The sequence below is a fragment of the Diorhabda sublineata genome, chromosome 3 (genome assembly GCF_026230105.1).
Source record: "Diorhabda sublineata isolate icDioSubl1.1 chromosome 3, icDioSubl1.1, whole genome shotgun sequence".
Taxonomy (NCBI): domain Eukaryota; kingdom Metazoa; phylum Arthropoda; class Insecta; order Coleoptera; family Chrysomelidae; genus Diorhabda; species Diorhabda sublineata.
The window spans coordinates 34,011,626-34,030,210 of NC_079476.1; the positions used below are offsets into that span (position 1 = coordinate 34,011,626).

The window sequence follows — 18,585 nt, forward strand, 5'->3', positions numbered from 1 at the left end:
CATGAGACCGGCTCGTTTTTGCATTGAATGTTGCTGGTTTTTGACAAAAATTAGATAAAGCAGGCTGAAAGGCGAATATGCAAATAATCTGTAATGCCGACAGATATGAATAAGTTGTTGCATACTGGAATTCCTCGTATTAAACTGGACTTTATAATACCAAAAATTTGAGGAAACCAAAGAACTTCAGACAAGAAAATGCAAATGAAATCGAAGCTCACCTGTAAACTAGGATGACACTGCAAATCCAGCAACATTTTCACAACACCTATGTGTCCTTTATTCACACCGATATGTAGAGCCGTTTGTCTACGTTTATTACGCGCATTTAAATCGGCACCGGCGTGTGCTAAAAGTTGAACAACGGCTGGTTCGTCACCGAACGCGGCGTGATGGACGGCGCGGTCGCCATCTTTATCTTCAATTTCGACGTCTGCATGGTAACGAAGTAATACCGAAATAACTTCCAAATGACCGTTTTGACTCGCGGCTTGTAGAGCGGTATGGCCAGCGAAAACACCGTTAACATCTGGACCTAAAAAGAAGAAAATATTCACACAATGACTACAAATCATAAATATTGAGGGGATAACACCAGTGTAATAATTTCAAAAAAGCGGTTTTTTAGCTGAAATTGTTGGGATTTATGATAAAAATTACGTCTTTGAATGATTTTTCAAAAAAAAAAGTTATGAACATCAGACGCTAGGTATCCCACTGCGCATTCGGGCGAACGGGGCGCGTCTTACATTCTGAAATGCTTACCCATTGCAGATATACCTTAGCGACTATTTTTACTAGTAAATAGTACAAACGGCTAACTATGGGTGGCACTAGTGATATTATGAACTGTATTTGTGTTAGTGGATTAGTGTAGCGTCAATTTGACCGTTGCATCACGCTTGTCGACCCGTTTTGAAACTGTAAAAGCGTTTTTTTCAAAATCACTTTTTTTAACATTACTACCACCATTATTCAGCCAATTTTGATACGATTGATTCAAAACATTAACAGAAGCTTTATAACATAATTTTCTATGGAGCTACGTAAGATTTTATTAATAATTTTTTGTTTTACGACCAATATGTATATCATGATTTTTTTATACGAAAAAAAAAATATTTTTTCGAACTTCCGCCATTTTGTTAAAATTTGATATTTTTTTAAATCCCCACGTTTTTCTCTTGCTTTTAGTTCGAACATTAAGAAAAAAACTTAATTTTTATGTTCCAGATCAATAGCTTCGACGAAAAGTTGGTTGTGGACGTCTCTATGAAAAATTCCTCTTATACTTATAACTCTGTATTGAGGCCATTTTGTTTTTGAACGCTCTGTGAAAAATAATTTAATTACTTCAAAACATGTTTAATGAAGTCAACTAAGATTTTGCATCTTCAAAAACCGGACTCTACAATGGTGTTACCCCTTAGGTCGACCGCCCACGATACAACTGTTTTGAAACGAAGGTTGCAAACCAGTTGATCTTTCAACAGTTTTCCAATCAAAATATAACACGGATACGACTCATAATCAGTTGGTGCAGCAGTGAAACGTAATTTTTCAATATATTCAAACTCAGACGAGGAAGACGTTGATTATTATCAATACCGAAGTTAACGCAGGGTACAGAGAGATTATTGGATCCATCCATACATAAGTCGAAATGTAAACTCTAGACCGTTCGTAGGAGCACAGTAATAAGATAGATAGAACTTTTTTTCACTTTTCCCACAAATTTCAGGTTTAGTTATTTAAAAAAGCAAAATCAAATGAAAACCAATTGCAAACTAGTTTCATTCGAGTCACCTCGTATGCGGCTCCCGTCTGTTATACGTTGCAAAAAACCGTTGCAAGATGAACTGGTTTGCAACCTTTGTTTCAAAACAGCTGCATCGTGGGCGGTCGGCCTTAAAGTACACAATTCATGTTAGCTAAACAAAAGCAGCATGTTTAATTGATTAACTTGTTATTTCTTTTACTTTATTTTATATTTTATCCACAAAATCCTGTTTTTGATTATTTCTTCTGTATCCTTGATAAAACAATAACTGACTACAATAACTGTAAGCTATATTGAAGAAATAGTATAGTTGGTTTTAGCAATGGATGAAAAGCAAAAGGTTATAAGCGGCATTTTAATATAACTTGCAGCCTAATCATAATACATTTCACATTTAAATAACATGGGATTTTTCCACTTGTCCACTACAATGGATTCCAGAACACACAGGAGTGAAGGGAAACAATATAGCTGACAACTCGCTAAAGCTCTTCGTGGAACCTGAACCTTTCTGTGGTATTAGCTACAGTACAATAGCAAAAACATTGGAAAAGAAGGTAGATAGATGGAAATCCAATTATTGGGACAATCTACAGGAGCTGAGACAGGCACATATTCTCCTGGGAAACTATAACCAGAGTAGATCTGCTGAATGTATCAACCTAAGTAAGAACAATCAATGAATACTAACTGGAGTCCTATAGGGGGCCTCTATGAACACCAGAAGTGTAGCAGAAAATAAAATAGTACATGTTCTATACAGAAAAAAGTGTTTAAACGCCACGATGACTGAAAATAATTCCGTGGGAAAACAGCTCAAGTAACAATAGTTTTCATATTTAATTTATAACAAAACAGGAAAACCACAAATGTTTACAAATAAAACCAACATATAATTTTGGTGAAACAAATTTACTTGGAAATGTGTTGTTTTCAGTTGACTTAAGCAACAAGAAATCTAACAAAATTTGTCGCTTATGGCCTTTTAGCTTTCAAGCATCGATATGTACTCTACCTATTCCCGCTCCGGCTGTATTGCTCTGTTTCAAGACTTCCTCGCATTTTTGCGAATCGCCGTTAGCAGCAGATTTAACTAACTCTTCATTAACATCTCCAGAAACGTGGGTTTCAAATAATTTTTTTAATAAAGCACTCAATCGTTCTCCGGAAGTTGTTCCGTGCATGGTACCATCTTTGCTGGCTAGTTTAGTCACAGCTAGGGGATTGTAAGTCCAAGTCGTATTGCAAACTTCTACTTTGAGATCGTTGTCATTGTAAATTTGTTGGATGTGGCCGACTTTGCCTAAAGTCTGGAAAATAAAAATGAATTAGTTATTGTATATCAATAAACAACAATAATTAAATTTGTTCAAAATATTTTATAAACTTCTGAACCACATGATGAATAGTCAATGAAATAGAGTTAACTATACAAGTTTTTCAAATACTGGTGTTTCACATGACTCTTTTTCCAATAAAACAATTTTTGATGTTTATACATGTTGTAAAAAATAAGAGAAAGGTGAGTGGTCTTCTTAATAAAGTCTACTTTATATATTAACTGGAAACTCGGGTGTTTCACAAGAAACAAAACAATTCCATTAAAAGCTTTTTATTTTGGTTGAATTTAAAAGGAAATTTGCCATTGTGCATTTAATTTAAAAATAAATGTAAACATCAATATTTTTATTAGAACATATACAGGGTATACTATGATGGGCTAAGTTTACATGTACATCAGGAAGTATTGGTAACGTTTCCCTGAAATTTTGTTTTCAGGAGATCCCCGGTTGATTTATGTTTACGAAATCCTATTGGAGATAACTGCAGGCTTTTTTGGAAGAATCCATAAGAAATAAATGCTGAAGTGTCAACAAACAATGAAATACTGAGATAAATATATGGATCAATCATGGATGATAATATGTGGAGAATTATAAATAATTTAAAGTCAACTAAGCTTTATAGACTAGACATTAACTAACCCTTACTTAGTAATATACTAGTACAATGAATTCGGGGGGGATTTACAGTTGATAAGGCAACTCAAACATGATTCTTTACATTTCATTATACCATCTATTATTTTTGCATTTATAATTATTCATTTATTATATTTACATCAAACAAGTTCCAGAAATCTTATTGGAACTAATAAAAACATCGATAAAATTCCATTTCACCCATATTTTATTTTTTAAGACATTTTAGGAGCAAGTAAATAATTAAATCAACAAATAATATTCAATTTAATAAATTATGAAGAATTTCACATTGATATTAAATAAACTGAAAAGTGGAACTCTTCTACTCATTGGAATGTAAAGACAAAATTTGCTGACAAGCACAATCAATATTAGACTTACATAACTCAATTCATAAACTTTGGTTTTAAAAACAATTTATTTAGCAAACTGAAAATTTAATAATAAATTAAAGTTAATTTTGGTATCAATAATCGGACAGGATTAATATCAAACTATTAAGAATGCAGTATCATTTTACTTCTTCAAATATTAATTCTTATCCTTTGCAATAATAATTATAAAAGTAGATAAAGATATTTATGGTAGATTACAGGCACATTAATAATAATTGAAGATGATACCTTAATGGGTTTGAAATTGACAATCCATAAAACTGACTTAAATATGAAATACAAACAATTTATAGTGATGATAAACTTAATTAGGTTAAAGTTCATAATAATAAATAAGTAATTGATAATGGTGTGCCACTGTGCTAAGAGCAGCTTTGAATCACTTAACTTTAGTAGAAAGTCACAAATTATTATTCATTTTGCCTTTAAACACCAAAATCTAAGGTGGGGTCACAAAAAGTTATTTTTTCAGATGTAAACAAGTATTTACATCTAATATATTTTATTAATAGACTATAAAAATTCATATATATAGAGCTCAGTGTTTATAATGTGGGTTTGAATATGTACAATAGTCAGTAAATAAATTTCATCAAAGCCAGTACAAGTTTATGTCATAAAATAAAACCAATCCTAGTGGAATCAGATTATTGCAGTTTTTAGGACAAAAAGAAAGCAGTCCCCCTTGGATAAGTAAAAGGTAGAAGATACCTTTATGACTAAATATTTATTGATCAAGTCAAGTCAAGACCTTTTCACTCAAACAATAACCTTTTTGTATACTTACAGCTGCCATTCCGTCAGCCCAATCGCCATGACCTCTTTGTAACATTTTTACTCTTTCCATATCGGAACAAATTTGAACTACATCTCCCACTGCAAACTGCTGCTGTGGTGTTTCGTTAAAACCTCCGGAATTCGTCGGAGTTGCAACTTTAGTCAACACGGCGGGATTGAAAGTCCATCTGTTCACAAAAGAAATTGTTTTACAATATTGTAATCTCAAAATAATGAGTTGCTTTAAAAAGTTTACATAAAAAAATACATGAAACCAGCCCTCATTCTATTAAACCCGTGGAAAATTGGTTACAGTAAATATTGACCATTTAGTTTGTAGTTTTTCCATCATGCAATAAACCAAATCGTATATAGCAAACACCAAGTTTACAAATTTTAATTTGACAAATTTCTTGTTAACAATTACACCTACATCTGTGGGTCACTCATCTATACTTAGATATTAAAATCAAACTATCTCACCAAAACTTCCAAGAAAAATATTTTAAACCTGACCTAGATGCTGAAACTACCCAGCTATTATCAAATGATTAATCACAACTGCAGTTTCTTGGTACTTCTGTAAGGATTGTCTTTTTTAACAAACAACATGCCATATAGACTCATAGTATAATGGTTACTACACATGGACAACGGGGTGAGAAAAAAAAAGACAATGTGAAGACTTGAGTATAGTAATTGAATATAGGAGCATAGGATTCTTAATAATAACTTCTGAAACAGAAAATTCAAAAGCTGGTTCTCGAAACATTAAAAAATGAAGATGGAAATCAACATAAATCAGTCACGAAAACATATGAATAGTTTGAAAATATTCTAATAAAAAAGTAGAAAATGCAGAATTAGCTAAAATGGCTCAGAACTAAGACAAAAATTCAATACTCGCAAAATAAACTAATATTGGGACACGAAAATATAGATATGTATGAAAACATATATAACACTATAGCATCATCAATTGATGAGACAAAAATAAACACAATGGAAATTAAGAGCCCGAGAGAAATGACAAAAAAAATTAGTGGAACAACAGAATAATTAATAATAAGGAAATTAAGGAGAAATTTCTAAATTGATAGTGTAAGAAATATGATAGATTAAGAAGAAGAATAAAGAGACTTGAAAACACACATTAAAGTGAAGGAAAAAACCAATAAAAATAGGATACAACAAATAAATGATGTGGGGATAGAAGGATAGAAAACCTTAGAAATAATTGAGAAATATGACAAAAAACAGTAAATGGTGGAAAAAATCAATAAAAGAAGGACATCATCTTACACCATAGTATTTCCTTGTTCTAGATTAGATCTGCATTAAAATTTCCACAACAAAACCCTTTGGAAGATTTTAACTACTATACAAAGCCAGGATATTGTAGAGACAGCTTCATTAATGACCTTTTATCACTTAGCAAACATCAACTGTAGTGATTAGTTCTACTTTTGGGCTGTGCAAAGGCAATAGTTTATGTATACAAACATATATTTAAAAAGTAGTTTTCAAAGTGAAATTCGAAACAATGACGTATTAAGAGATGTAAATATTGTAGCCATTGTTTCTAATTTAAGAATTATTCTTTATTCAATTTTAATATGAGTCTAAAATTAGGATTAAATTGTTTGATGGAAGTAAAATATGGTGTAGTGTAGTTCAAAGCAACTAGTATATGCACCTGTTTCCACTGGTATATGCAACAACAATATCATGATCTTCATCAATTCCTACTACTGTACCAATGCTATTTAAACATTCAAACATTCCGTCAGTCCATCCACCGTGTCCATGTTGTAAGGACTGAACTATTTCCAATTCTAAATCAACATTCACCTAAAACAAAAAAAATTGACTATACAAATAAGCTGAGGTATATGTGATGATTTAATCATGTTATATGCAGCACCTTGCTAGTCTCATGCCCTCAGATGCTAAAAGTACAGCAACATGCTTAAAAAAATTCAAAGAAAACAATGGATAGTACTACTGGCTGACTCAATACCTTACTGATAAGGAAAATAAATTTTACATATGGTGAAGATAATGCAACTAAAATAATGGAGAGCCAAAAATTTACCAAAAATGATTGGACAGTATGACAGACAATAAAATTAATTCCTAATATTACAATTTGGTTCAATAGAAAACACAAATGTATAGATCATCACCTGACACAGATTGTCACCGGACATGGATGTTTCATGGTTTATTTTTACTGTTTAAAAATTACAGACTCACCAATTTATTTCTACCGTCTTGAAGTGGAAGATACGGCAGAGTATACCTTTTTGGCATGTCAAAAATGGCAAGAGGAATGTACCATACAACAAATTCGGAGATTATTGTCACCAAAAAATATTGTTCATAAAATGATAGCTAAAGCCTGAAAAGCCCTATCTGATATGGTAACAAAAAAATCAATTGAAAACAGAAATATTTAGTAGATAGACCAAAATAAGTCTAAGCAGTATGATAAACTAATACTTTCTGGTAGTTTTACTGTCTATTGAAAAGCAAGGAGAGAGTTTTTCAGTTTTTAATGAGTAAAAATCCCACATATCCTCGCATTTCCTGCAGCCGAAAAAAAAAAGAGTACACAAATAATTATTAGATTATGAGAAATAAAACTTTGTGGGAATCTCAATTTGTAAACAAGTAACTTTTAATTTTAATACAAACATATATTTACTACTATTATAACATACCTGATCTCCAATCTTTAATCCAGGTGGGACATTCCTTCCGTGTCCGTGTTCTCCTAGACAAGGAAGGTGATCACGATAAACATTTTGACCTTTTGCGTCATTTACTACTTTCAGGTCTGCCATTCCTTCAAAACCTACTCTATACAAATTTTTGGAGCCATTATCCCAAACAATGTAAGCAGCTGATCTAGGACTAGCGGCTGACCAATCTTGGATTTCTTGAACCTATAATCAGAAGAACGCAAATTTAAAATTATATTTCAATTTTAATGGCTTTCTATGTGAATCTACAGAAGTGAATATTATAATTCCAACCATGAAAATCTTACAACTAACAATTAAAACAAACTATATCAAAAAATATCATGTAATCCTGAACAACAGTCTTCAAAAGGTGACAACTTTCAGTAAAAATAAAATGTATATTTTTAATGAAGTTACCTTTCCACGACGACCATTTCCTCCATCTTGATCTTCCCACTGCCAGTCAACCCCTCGTACCACTCGAGCACCTGGGAATATACCACGAATAGCAATCTTCTTGGTTTTCCTACGAGTTTCCAAATAAACACGTTCACTACCTGGAGTGGTTATACGATAGAATCTGTGTCTCAGCTGATGTTTGTCACCATGATAACAAACAGAACATAAGTCGTAGTTTCCACATTCAGCACATTTCCATCGAATGCCAAAAATGGGCTGCTGTCTGCAGGTGTCGCACATTGTTCCTTCATGTTTGACCCCTGTTGGGGCACTGTCTAATATCCTTAGATCATACTGCCCTGAGCAACGATAATTAGCAGCTGTTCCATTGTCCCAGACTACAACAACTTCATCAGGAGATTCAAAATTTCTTACTGTACCAACATGCCCTTCTCCTCCATCCTAAAAAAGAAATTAGTATTCTTTTGTACCATTGAAAAATTATCTGGTTAACAAAATTTACAAATATTATTAGAAAATAACAAATTGTTGTCTTGGTAGTAATAATTCCAATCTAAGCTTTTTTACATTTAAAATAACTCTCATCAAACATATCCATTCCATTTAACAAATCAATATGGGGACTATGTTTAATAGCAGCTTGCTAATCTCATTATATTACTCATTAAATTTTGTATGAAGATATAGTAACAATTGTATTTTATATTTCATAGCAGTATGTTACATAGGGATTCTCCTACCTTATGATGGGAATATAATCAAATTTTGGATATTATTAACTAGTCTATTATTAGCAATAATCAAGATTGTTTGTCAGAATGGTAGTTGTTACTAGAAACTTGGGGCATTTTTCAAAAAATAAAATGTGCATATGCAAAGAGATATTCTACATATTATTATTTTTATTATTTGTTTGTATATACTGAACAAGAATTACAAGAACATACTGTCTAAGAAAAAAATTATTTAATATTTTATTTACACTTTCATTGGGACAGTTTAATATTTGACTGGGATGATTCTAACAAGTTATATTCAGATATACATAGAAAAATATATATTGTCATAATGAATCTCCTACATTGTAATTTAAATAATATTGTTTTTATTTATAATATGATTCTAACCTGCTTTCCCCATTTCCAGTCTGGTCCTCGAATGACTCGAGCACCGACACCCTCCATAATTCTCGGATTGCGTACTACTCCTGGGGTAGTCCCAACAGCGTTAGCAATTTCCATTTTTAAATGAAAATTGTTTAAAATTTATTTTCCCACGAAAAACAGTGAAAGTTTTACCCACGCACTACACCACTGCACCTACTACAAACAAGTGCACACTTTGACATGGAGTCATAAAATAGAAATTTTTGACATTTGACAAATATCTCTTCATTTTTAAAAGTAAATCTGTCATCAATGAACTAAAGTGATAATAAGTCTGTTATTGTATTATAAAATGTTATTATTTATTCAGCATCATACCCTTATTTTCAAATATAAGAGTAATTTCTAATGAAATTCGTGGGCGAAGTGGAAACTCAGCACATTTGCAATTCAAGGCTAAAACCGTGCTGACACGGTCCACAAAGATTGCAAGCTCCAAGTTTTTATATTACGTGCCGTGCATGACACATGCCCGCAAGGTCGAATTATTTTTCGCATTTTGATTTCAAATAATCTGATGTAGTGCTTCTGAAGAAAAAATTCATCGTTTATTTTTGTATCCATATTAAATAAAAAGACAGCCCAATTAAACTGAACATCAAAAAAAAACTGGTGCAAAGGCGCAGGAAAATAAAATCAAACATAAGAATATGACACTATTTTGTTCAACTCATTCAACTGTGGAATTCGTTCAGAATAATTAAGATCAGTAGTGGTTGATTCTTATTTACCACTCATATAAATAGTTCACTTAATAATGATTACTAGAATAATACACTTATCAATTAACAAGTGGTGTTCAATCAATGCAAAAATTATTTCCTATGACTATTTCTTGCAAATTCATTTTGCTCTTACAACTATGTTTATTAGTGGGAACTTTCGGCTGTTGATTCAAGGTAAAGACATTTTGGTTCATATTTATAAGCACATGATTTTTGCTTATGAAATTATGTAACTTTCTTTGGGACGAAAGCGACCAATAGGCCATTTTGAATCACGTGATTTGAAACGTCGGCCATATTGTCGTGGTGGACAAGTAAACATTTAATTCCATTTGTGTATAGATTGTTTCGATGGCTTTTTCATTGAAATGAATAACTTTGGCCAAAAAATTAGAATAAAACACCACTACTGATAATAATTTTAATGTAAATAATGCATTATTTTTTACTCAAAACAATATGGCGACTGGTTCTACGTCATCGCGAAATGACCTATACATTATATCTAAAGAGAAATTATCGGTGAGCTAAATCTGATGAGGATTTGAGTCATAATACTGAAAATTCATATACACATAATTGGTACATGAGAATTTCAAGACCTATAGTTGCTTTAAAAGCATTGGACCTGTACTAGTATACACATCATTGGAGACGGCTGCTTATACACTACTTTGTTTATTTGTGACTTTTTGACATACTGACATCTGTAGATTGACAAGAAGATGACAAAACTTATGATTGATGCCTATAATTTTTTTATTGCTGGAACTTGTATAAAATGTATTATATTTCAAAATTTTGTCGAATATGTGTCCAAACAAACGTAGAATTATTAGATCTCGATTCTTTAGATTTCGACAAAGTAAAATTGAGTGAAAAATTGCAGCTTTGCACCAGAATGGTAAAATTATCAAATTTTTATGTCTTCATAACTTATCGATTTTTTGTTTAGGTTGTAACAAGAGAAAGTTTTTCTTCCGAAATATGCCTGCAATGTATTTCCAAACTTAGAACGTCCTATCAATTTCTTGAAATGTGTAAAAAATCAACAAAAAAATTTCATGATTATTATAAGACTTTGCTTTCAATGGACGATAATGAAGAAGATATAAAAAACTTTGTGAATACTGATTTACATGTTGTGGTTAGTCCAATTGAAGTTGATAGTTATTATACAATAAATGATAATATTGAAGAAAATGAAACACAGTCTACCAGAGAAAAGCGAAAAAGAATTACAAAAGAACAGAGGTGCTCATTGCTCAAAAAATTATTATCAAACCCAGAACACAGCAAACAAACATCGACACGAAGCTCAAAAAAATATATGGGGTTCTATACAGCACCATCAGAATCATTTATTGGTGGGTTAAAAAGTATAATAAATTTCACAAAAAATTATGAATTTGGAGTTGGTTTAGACAATTTAAGTTATGAAGCTACACCTTTGGAAAAGTTGACAGCGTTCTCAAATCAATTTTTTAGAACAGATTTTTCTGAATTTAAAAATACAATCTTGTATATAATAGAAAATAAGGACAATCTATGTGATAGTGCAGATAGTGAAGATGAAGAATATGTTAATATTACTCATCAAGAAGAAACCTGGCACTCTAAAATAAGTAACAAAATATTTAAAGGTAATTATACTCAAAATTAGTATATTTATTACTGACCCTGAAAGTGGTAGACAAAACAAAACTTAGGTTAGGGATACCTCAGTGAAAAATAAAAGTTCCTAGAATTTAAACTTTGAAATTTGTTCATTTTTTATTTCTCTACATGTGCAATTTAAGAGAATATTCTCATCATTAACCAGTCTTTTTTTATAATTGAAAAACAACATGGCTTATTATCCCAAAACTGTGTAGCATTGAAATTAAAATTATTTACTTAATAAGTTTTTGTCAATAAATAAAAAAGGCACAATAATTTTTTTTAAAAATCTAGTTTCAATTTCAAAAATTTAATTTTTTTCAAAAAATAATTTCAATTCTTTGTATTTTGATTTTTGTCAATTGTCAGTATCTGGTAAAAATTTGAATCCATTTTTATTTAAAAATATAGTAGAATTGAAAATTGTGGTCTTATTTACAAAATTAACTGAATTTTCACAGAAAGGTGTGTAGTTTTTCTTCGATGCAATTACAGTGGAAATTCAATTATCTGCTCCCTAATTAGAAAGATGTTTACTAATTTATCTGTACTATCAACTGTGATCTAATAACTTATATTTTTAATTTTTCATTGTCAAATATTTTATGCCTTAGACTAAATATAAATTCCATTTCTTGGTTACCAAATATTTTAAACAAAATTATGTAATATATATGAATCTATAAGTATATTATTTCATAGCTTAGTTTACAGTAATTTTGTATAAACATTTCTTTATTCGGAATAAGTTTTTTTGGTATTTTTTGTAAATCCCAATAGTCTATGATTCAGAAATTGAAATGAAATAATGTAGAATGTGTATCCATCCTCACAAAAACTAGTTTGTCCATAACTCTTAAGCATGTTTACCCTGAAACTTTGGAATTTTCAAAGCAATTCTAATTGCAGGTGTTTGTTATTCTTGGTGTATGTACATATCTGTTGTCCATATTCTTGGGTACTGTACTGGGTATATATTAGACTAGCCTTTGACAGCTTACATTTTAATAATTATAACAAACATAAACAATTTTTTGGCATTCATTTGATTATCTGAATGCTCAAAGAAAATTCGCACTGTATAAACTTAAAAGGAAGAAGGCAAAGAGTTTATAAAGATCAGAGTTCATCTGAGGCTGGTGAAATAATATATAGTGTGCTGCAGGGCTCAATAATTGGCCCACATTCAATCATATGATGATGACCTACATTACTTTGATCCTGCAGCAGCTACACATCTAAATCATTCTTGAATACTCCACAGCATAATCTGAAGCTGAATCCAAATAGGACTGAAGTTTTGCTGTTTTATTCTCAGAGACGTAGAGTATATTTGTAACAAAATTTAAAATTGAAGTTGGGCAGTGAAACATTGGTAATAAAACAATTTGCTAAGAACTTCGGACTAATTCTATGTTAAAAAATTCTAGACCTCTTTATTCAAGGGAAGAACTTGTTTTTCGTGCAAAAATACATAATGTACGTGTGACATAAAATCTGTTAACTATGCCCTATCATAAATATACACTTTTTCAAAGAAGTTTTACATGTTTAGTTGTCAAAGTTTATAATGCTCTCCATGAGACCTTAAATTGTGTGGTATAAATTTTTTTAAATCCAAGTACAGAGCAATTTTGTTTAGTAAGCAAATATGTAACTAACTTTTTTGGGGCTTTTGTAATTATTTAATAAATTTATAGTTGAGACTGCATAAAGTTCTTTTGCATAGTTAAAGAACTGGAAGTGGTTAGGCAGAAGAATAACATATATGTTAAATCCTGCCACTCCTGTTGCATGATGTGTGTATATTATATACTTTGTACATTGTAGTGTCTACACATATTAGACTAATAAAGGCGATTTATTATTATTATTATATAGCTGCACACTAAACTGCTTATAAATTTTTTAAACTGAATTATTTTTATATAATACTCAATAGTATAATTTTGACAAATAATATTTTTTTTTCATATAATTTTGTAATAGTAAATAAATTTTTTGAAGATTGTGATGAGATGTTGGATGAAGCTATGCATCAAAATGTAAAAGAGGAAACAAAAGAAAATATCGTTAAGTTTGAAGAAGTCATCGTAGAACCTGATATAAAAATCAAAACTGAAATGGAATATGAAGAAGGAGAATGTCAATTGAATGATAGTTTGTTAGATTCTAAGTTACAAATAAAGGAAGAAAGTGAATCTAATGAATATTGTAGTAACTACACAAGTTCAATGAACTATAATAGTGATTACACAAGTACTCCTCCATTAGCATTAGAAAAATTAAATTCTATGATGTCATTAAACAATTTTGTTGGTAATTATCAACACAAGAGAAATTTTTCACCAAATAATGTGAGGTGTAGGACTAGAGATAATCCTTATATAAATCCTTTGTTGAAGCAACAATTTTTGTATAGAAGTTTTAAGTGTGATAAGTGTAGTAGGTACTTCAAAAGTCCTGGTTATTTAAAAGCACATCATTCCAAAGTTCATTAATGAATGATGGATTTATAATAGTTATTGTTTACTATGTAAATATTTAAAAAAAGACTCTTAATGGGGTTGGTTTTTTTTTTGTTATGGCTATCTAGGTTTTACCTAAAAGCACAAAAGTACCTATTTATTAGACAGTTCTAAACATAGTCTAGTTTATTTGTTATCAAAATTTTTAATTTTTATTATATAAAATAATGTTTTGTATGAGTATAAAATGTTGTTATATTGGTTCTAAAGATACTATATTTTTGATAAACTGGGATAAAAGTCAGTGGCGGCGATTGGATGTTAGAAATAGAGAGTGTTTCATGTTGTAGTTTGATTTTTGCATCTACAGGTGAAAATAAAAACAGAAAATCATCAATTATGTGAGGTAGTAAAACTGAATATAACTGTATAAAAAGATTAACTCAGCTTTTGTATATTTTGTAATTATAGCTTTTGACGTTTATGTCTTCTTTTCTATAAATCTTAAAATGTGAATTTAAAAATTTCTAAAATTGAGTAAACTTCCAACAAAGCCATTTACTTTGAACTTTTAAAGTTCTTTTTGAAACACAAATAGCAACTTTTATCCGTCAACTGGAATGCACAAAATCATGCCTCTGTCTTGCATGTCTTATTGTTTACCATACAATGTAATTCTTATTCTTAGTAATAATGACTTTCATCTATGACTAAGAGAGTATTATCAAGGATTTACATAAATACATGGATAATTTATGTTTTACCAATGTTTTACAAAAACCAAAGATACAACTATTACATACAAAGAAACAAGTATAAACAATCAGACAAGTATAAATAAAATTAACGAATAAGTACAAACTAATAAAGTATAAATAAAAATAATAGATAATAATTCAATTCAACATTTTAACATGATACACATCTTCTCAAAGTTTTATTGCTTTAAAACAACGCTACATAGCTTGATTTCCTCCTGGCATACATTTCCATGGATTTCTCTTAGTCAATCATTTTTAACCACATCATTCTCAATAGTAGTACAGCTAAATTTGATAAACTATGTTGGGCCGTTGCAGTTCACACAGTGATAGTCAAAAACAGTTGCAAAAGCTTAAAAAAATTAGGGACGACATTCTGGTTGTGAAAATTTTCAGACTTGAATCGAGAAATTAAATTTGGCGCAAGATCACGATCAATTTGGTCGAAATTATGTTTAATTTTTGAAAATACATAATTTTCTGAGCCTAAAGTGTCAAAAAATGTATGGTTTGAGGAAGATTGCAGACAAGCATTGAGAAAAAGAAACGGGGCAAGAGAATTGATTTTAAATAATCTGCCTCATGAAAGAAAAAAGAAGTAGGAGGAAGAAGGAAAATCACAAAACAATTTGCAGAAGTAAAAAACGGAAAAATTTAGAAAAACAATTGAAACTAATGGAAAATCATTATGTAAATAATGATATAAGAAATTACTAACAAGATACAAAAAGAAGCAAGGGATCAGTCGTAGTTGGGTACAGATACTATCGAAGTAAAAACTGATGTCTAATAGGAAGCAGAAAAGGAAAACTGGATGGTTGGGGGCAATAATTTGATGAATTGCTAAATGAAGAAATAGAGGAAAACGGGGAAGGTATGTCGTAGGAAGAGGAGGAAGAGAACCACCAAACCCCTGTAGTAGAAGTACCAAAAGAAATTTAGATAAAAAACAATGGAAAACCAATAGAAGTAATAAAGTGTGGGGGACATGCTCTGCAGAACCGGATATTCAACATATTAAACAAAATCAGGGAACTAGAATAGATGCCAAACCAATGGTACAAAGCAATTATTTGCCCCATACATAAGAAAGGAGTTGAAGCTGACTGCGGTTACTACAAGGGCATTACTTTACTGGATACTGGTCTATAAAGTGTTAGCGAGAAACTTTGTAATACATAATCCGTGAGCATCTCCACCAGTTATGGAGTCAGTTGCTTCAATATTTTCCTGAGTGCGCAGTATATCTAATAAGTGTTATTGAATTGCTCGTAAGCTTTCATATCTGCTGCTAAACCTACTGCTTTCGAAGATAAATCCTTATTTGTTACCTCTTTGAATGCTTATTGTTGTGGCAAATACTGCTTAGGTGAAGCCTTAATTATATTTTCCATGTAAAATGGGAAAGCGACTGCTCCCCTAGGCCTTCAATCGCCGCCAGTGATAAAAGTTGGATTAGAATAAATTGAGGGAGTAACCATTTTTTATATTGAGATGTACTTTAGAATTATTAAAATCATCAAAAATCTTTCACGGTCTTATAAAGTATAAAAGATTCTCTAACAAAAATAAGTAAGAGATTTTTATGAAGCAAAAATTATTATCATATTGTTTTTACAGAAAATCTATTTTTGTTTTTCATTCAAATATCTTCAAGCAACATAAAATATTTTGCATTCATTCTAAATCGCTCGCTGCCTAAAATCTTCTGTCTGCTCAAATTTCGAGACCTGTGTACATTTTTATAAAGTGGTTACCCCCTACAAAGAAATTTTCATATTTGAATAATTTTGTATTTTGATGAAATTTCTGTTTATGTGATAAAATATATAAATTGTCTTTTCTGATTATTAAATGAAATCTATATTTATTAACAAGCGCATCTGTGAATCATTTCTAAGGTTGTTTAGTAGCTTTCACCCTATTACACTTTTTTGTTGAGGTTGTATAAAAAACATTTTCAATGCTGCGAACCTAACGACTAAATAAGATAGCCAGGAAATAGTTTGGAATGCATTTCCATTTTTTTTTTTTTTTGAAGAAAAACAGAGTTCATAAAACTCTAGCAAGCAGCCAAGGACCGTCAAGCACATAAGACTTCTTATAGGACCAAAATTATCCTCTTGAAATTACCAGATGTTTGTTGTAAAACCAATTAGGCACTTTGGATTGAACCTTTTGACGTCACTAGATTTGCCCAATTGTTTGAACCCCACAATTAACCTAGTCTGCAGTTCTTATCTCCTCCGTGCACCAGGTCGTCCGTGATGCCCATAGAGTGGAGATACCGTTTTAGACGACAGTGTCAACTCACCAGTCGAATTGCTCGAGTGGAATATTGGTTTGGTAAGAGAGACATCTATGTATGCATTAGATTGTTTCTTGCCAGGTGTGTATCCACCTCCGAATAACCTGCATTGCAAGCAGACTGTTGTGAAACGTAATAGCAACACTTTTGGCTACACCAAAAGTGAGCTATGAGCCCATTGGCTCACACATGTCGAATTTTTTAGAAGAAATAATTCCTGTAGTAAAAACATTCTTATCTAAGAAGAACCTATCATTGCAAGCTATCTTGCTTCTCGATAATGCGCCGGATCATCTGCTTGATGAAGACTAGCAAACCTGTGAAGAAAATCTCAGTTTTGTATATGCCATGCACAGCTCTCATCCAGCCAATGGACCAAAACGTTATTCAAAATATAAAAATAAATTATAAGAAAAAACTTTTGCTTCCAGTATTTGCACAACAAGAATTGGAATCTGAATGTACTGTATCCGATGTACTTAAGAAGGCCATTATGAAAGAAGCTGTTTTTTCATTGGCTGAAAGTTGGCACCAGTTAAATGCGAATCTAATCAAAAAATCTTGGACTCCCTTGTGGCCTCAATTAAACATCGAAGAATATACAAACGATGACTGTGAACACGAAGATGAGATTCCTCTAGTTTTTTTTTGTTGATGGAGTCTTCTTACTAAACAAGGATGACCAAAAAAATTGAACCTCTTATTGATTATGAAATAACACAAGAATGTAAAGGCGAAAGTGAAGAAATGTCTCACGTTGAACCAGTAGTAAGCGTTTCCAATTCAAGCGTGGACATTCCACCAACCTCGTGACATTTCTACAGGTCCTTATTCGCGTCTCAGTTTCGCGCGTAGACTCCTTCCTCTCCCTTGAGTTCTATGGGAGATTCTAGGAAGTCTTATCTCTTTGATAAGAGTTAGCCAGTTGGCTATACACTCTTAGCTTCTTGATCACTTGAATGCATATAGAAAGCAACTAATATTACTAATATAAATGTGAATGTAAGTTTATTTGTTACGCTTTCACGCGAAAACTACTTAATCGATCATCGTAAACTTTGTACACATGTTCTTGGAGGTATTAGAAGTAACATAGGATACTTTTTATCAGAAATAAATTATTTTTCACGTAAGATAAAAAAGATATATGTCAAAAAATTTCAAAATCTAGCTTCTTCAACTCGAAGTTCCAACCCAGAGTACTGTAATACCGTTGCACTGTATTACCAACGGTCACGTCAATATTGAGTATAGGTTCAACTAATTGGAATTTTTCTTTAATTATTGTTATTGTTGTTAAATATATTTTAAATTTTGAGGTTAGGTGTCATTTTTGTGGTGAGGTACTATTCATTATGATTCCAATTATTCCCAATGACCTTCCATTCTAATTC

General features: G+C 31.2%; 2 protein-coding genes across 2 annotated transcripts in view; one reads left to right on the forward strand and one right to left on the reverse strand.

The window, feature by feature from the left end:
• The window catches only part of LOC130441359 (E3 ubiquitin-protein ligase MIB1), a 785,400-nt gene extending 775,960 nt beyond the window's left edge, over window positions 1-9,440 (reverse strand). The window contains exons 1-7 of the mRNA XM_056774999.1: window positions 9,232-9,440; window positions 8,102-8,545; window positions 7,661-7,885; window positions 6,634-6,788; window positions 4,948-5,125; window positions 2,796-3,090; window positions 222-535 (exon numbers count right to left, since the gene is read on the reverse strand). Coding sequence (XP_056630977.1) covers window positions 222-535; window positions 2,796-3,090; window positions 4,948-5,125; window positions 6,634-6,788; window positions 7,661-7,885; window positions 8,102-8,545; window positions 9,232-9,345 — 1,725 coding nt within the window. The 5' untranslated portion in view covers window positions 9,346-9,440. The remainder of the gene's footprint in view (window positions 1-221; window positions 536-2,795; window positions 3,091-4,947; window positions 5,126-6,633; window positions 6,789-7,660; window positions 7,886-8,101; window positions 8,546-9,231) is intronic.
• A 1,231-nt stretch (window positions 9,441-10,671) lies between these two features.
• Window positions 10,672-16,760, forward strand: LOC130441582 (uncharacterized). Its single transcript, XM_056775316.1, has 3 exons — window positions 10,672-10,899; window positions 10,951-11,638; window positions 13,662-16,760. The coding sequence occupies exons 1-3, from the start codon at window positions 10,777-10,779 to the stop codon at window positions 14,153-14,155; spliced, it is 1,305 nt and encodes a 434-aa protein (XP_056631294.1). The 5' UTR covers window positions 10,672-10,776; the 3' UTR covers window positions 14,156-16,760.
• The last annotated feature ends 1,825 nt before the right edge of the window (window positions 16,761-18,585 follow it).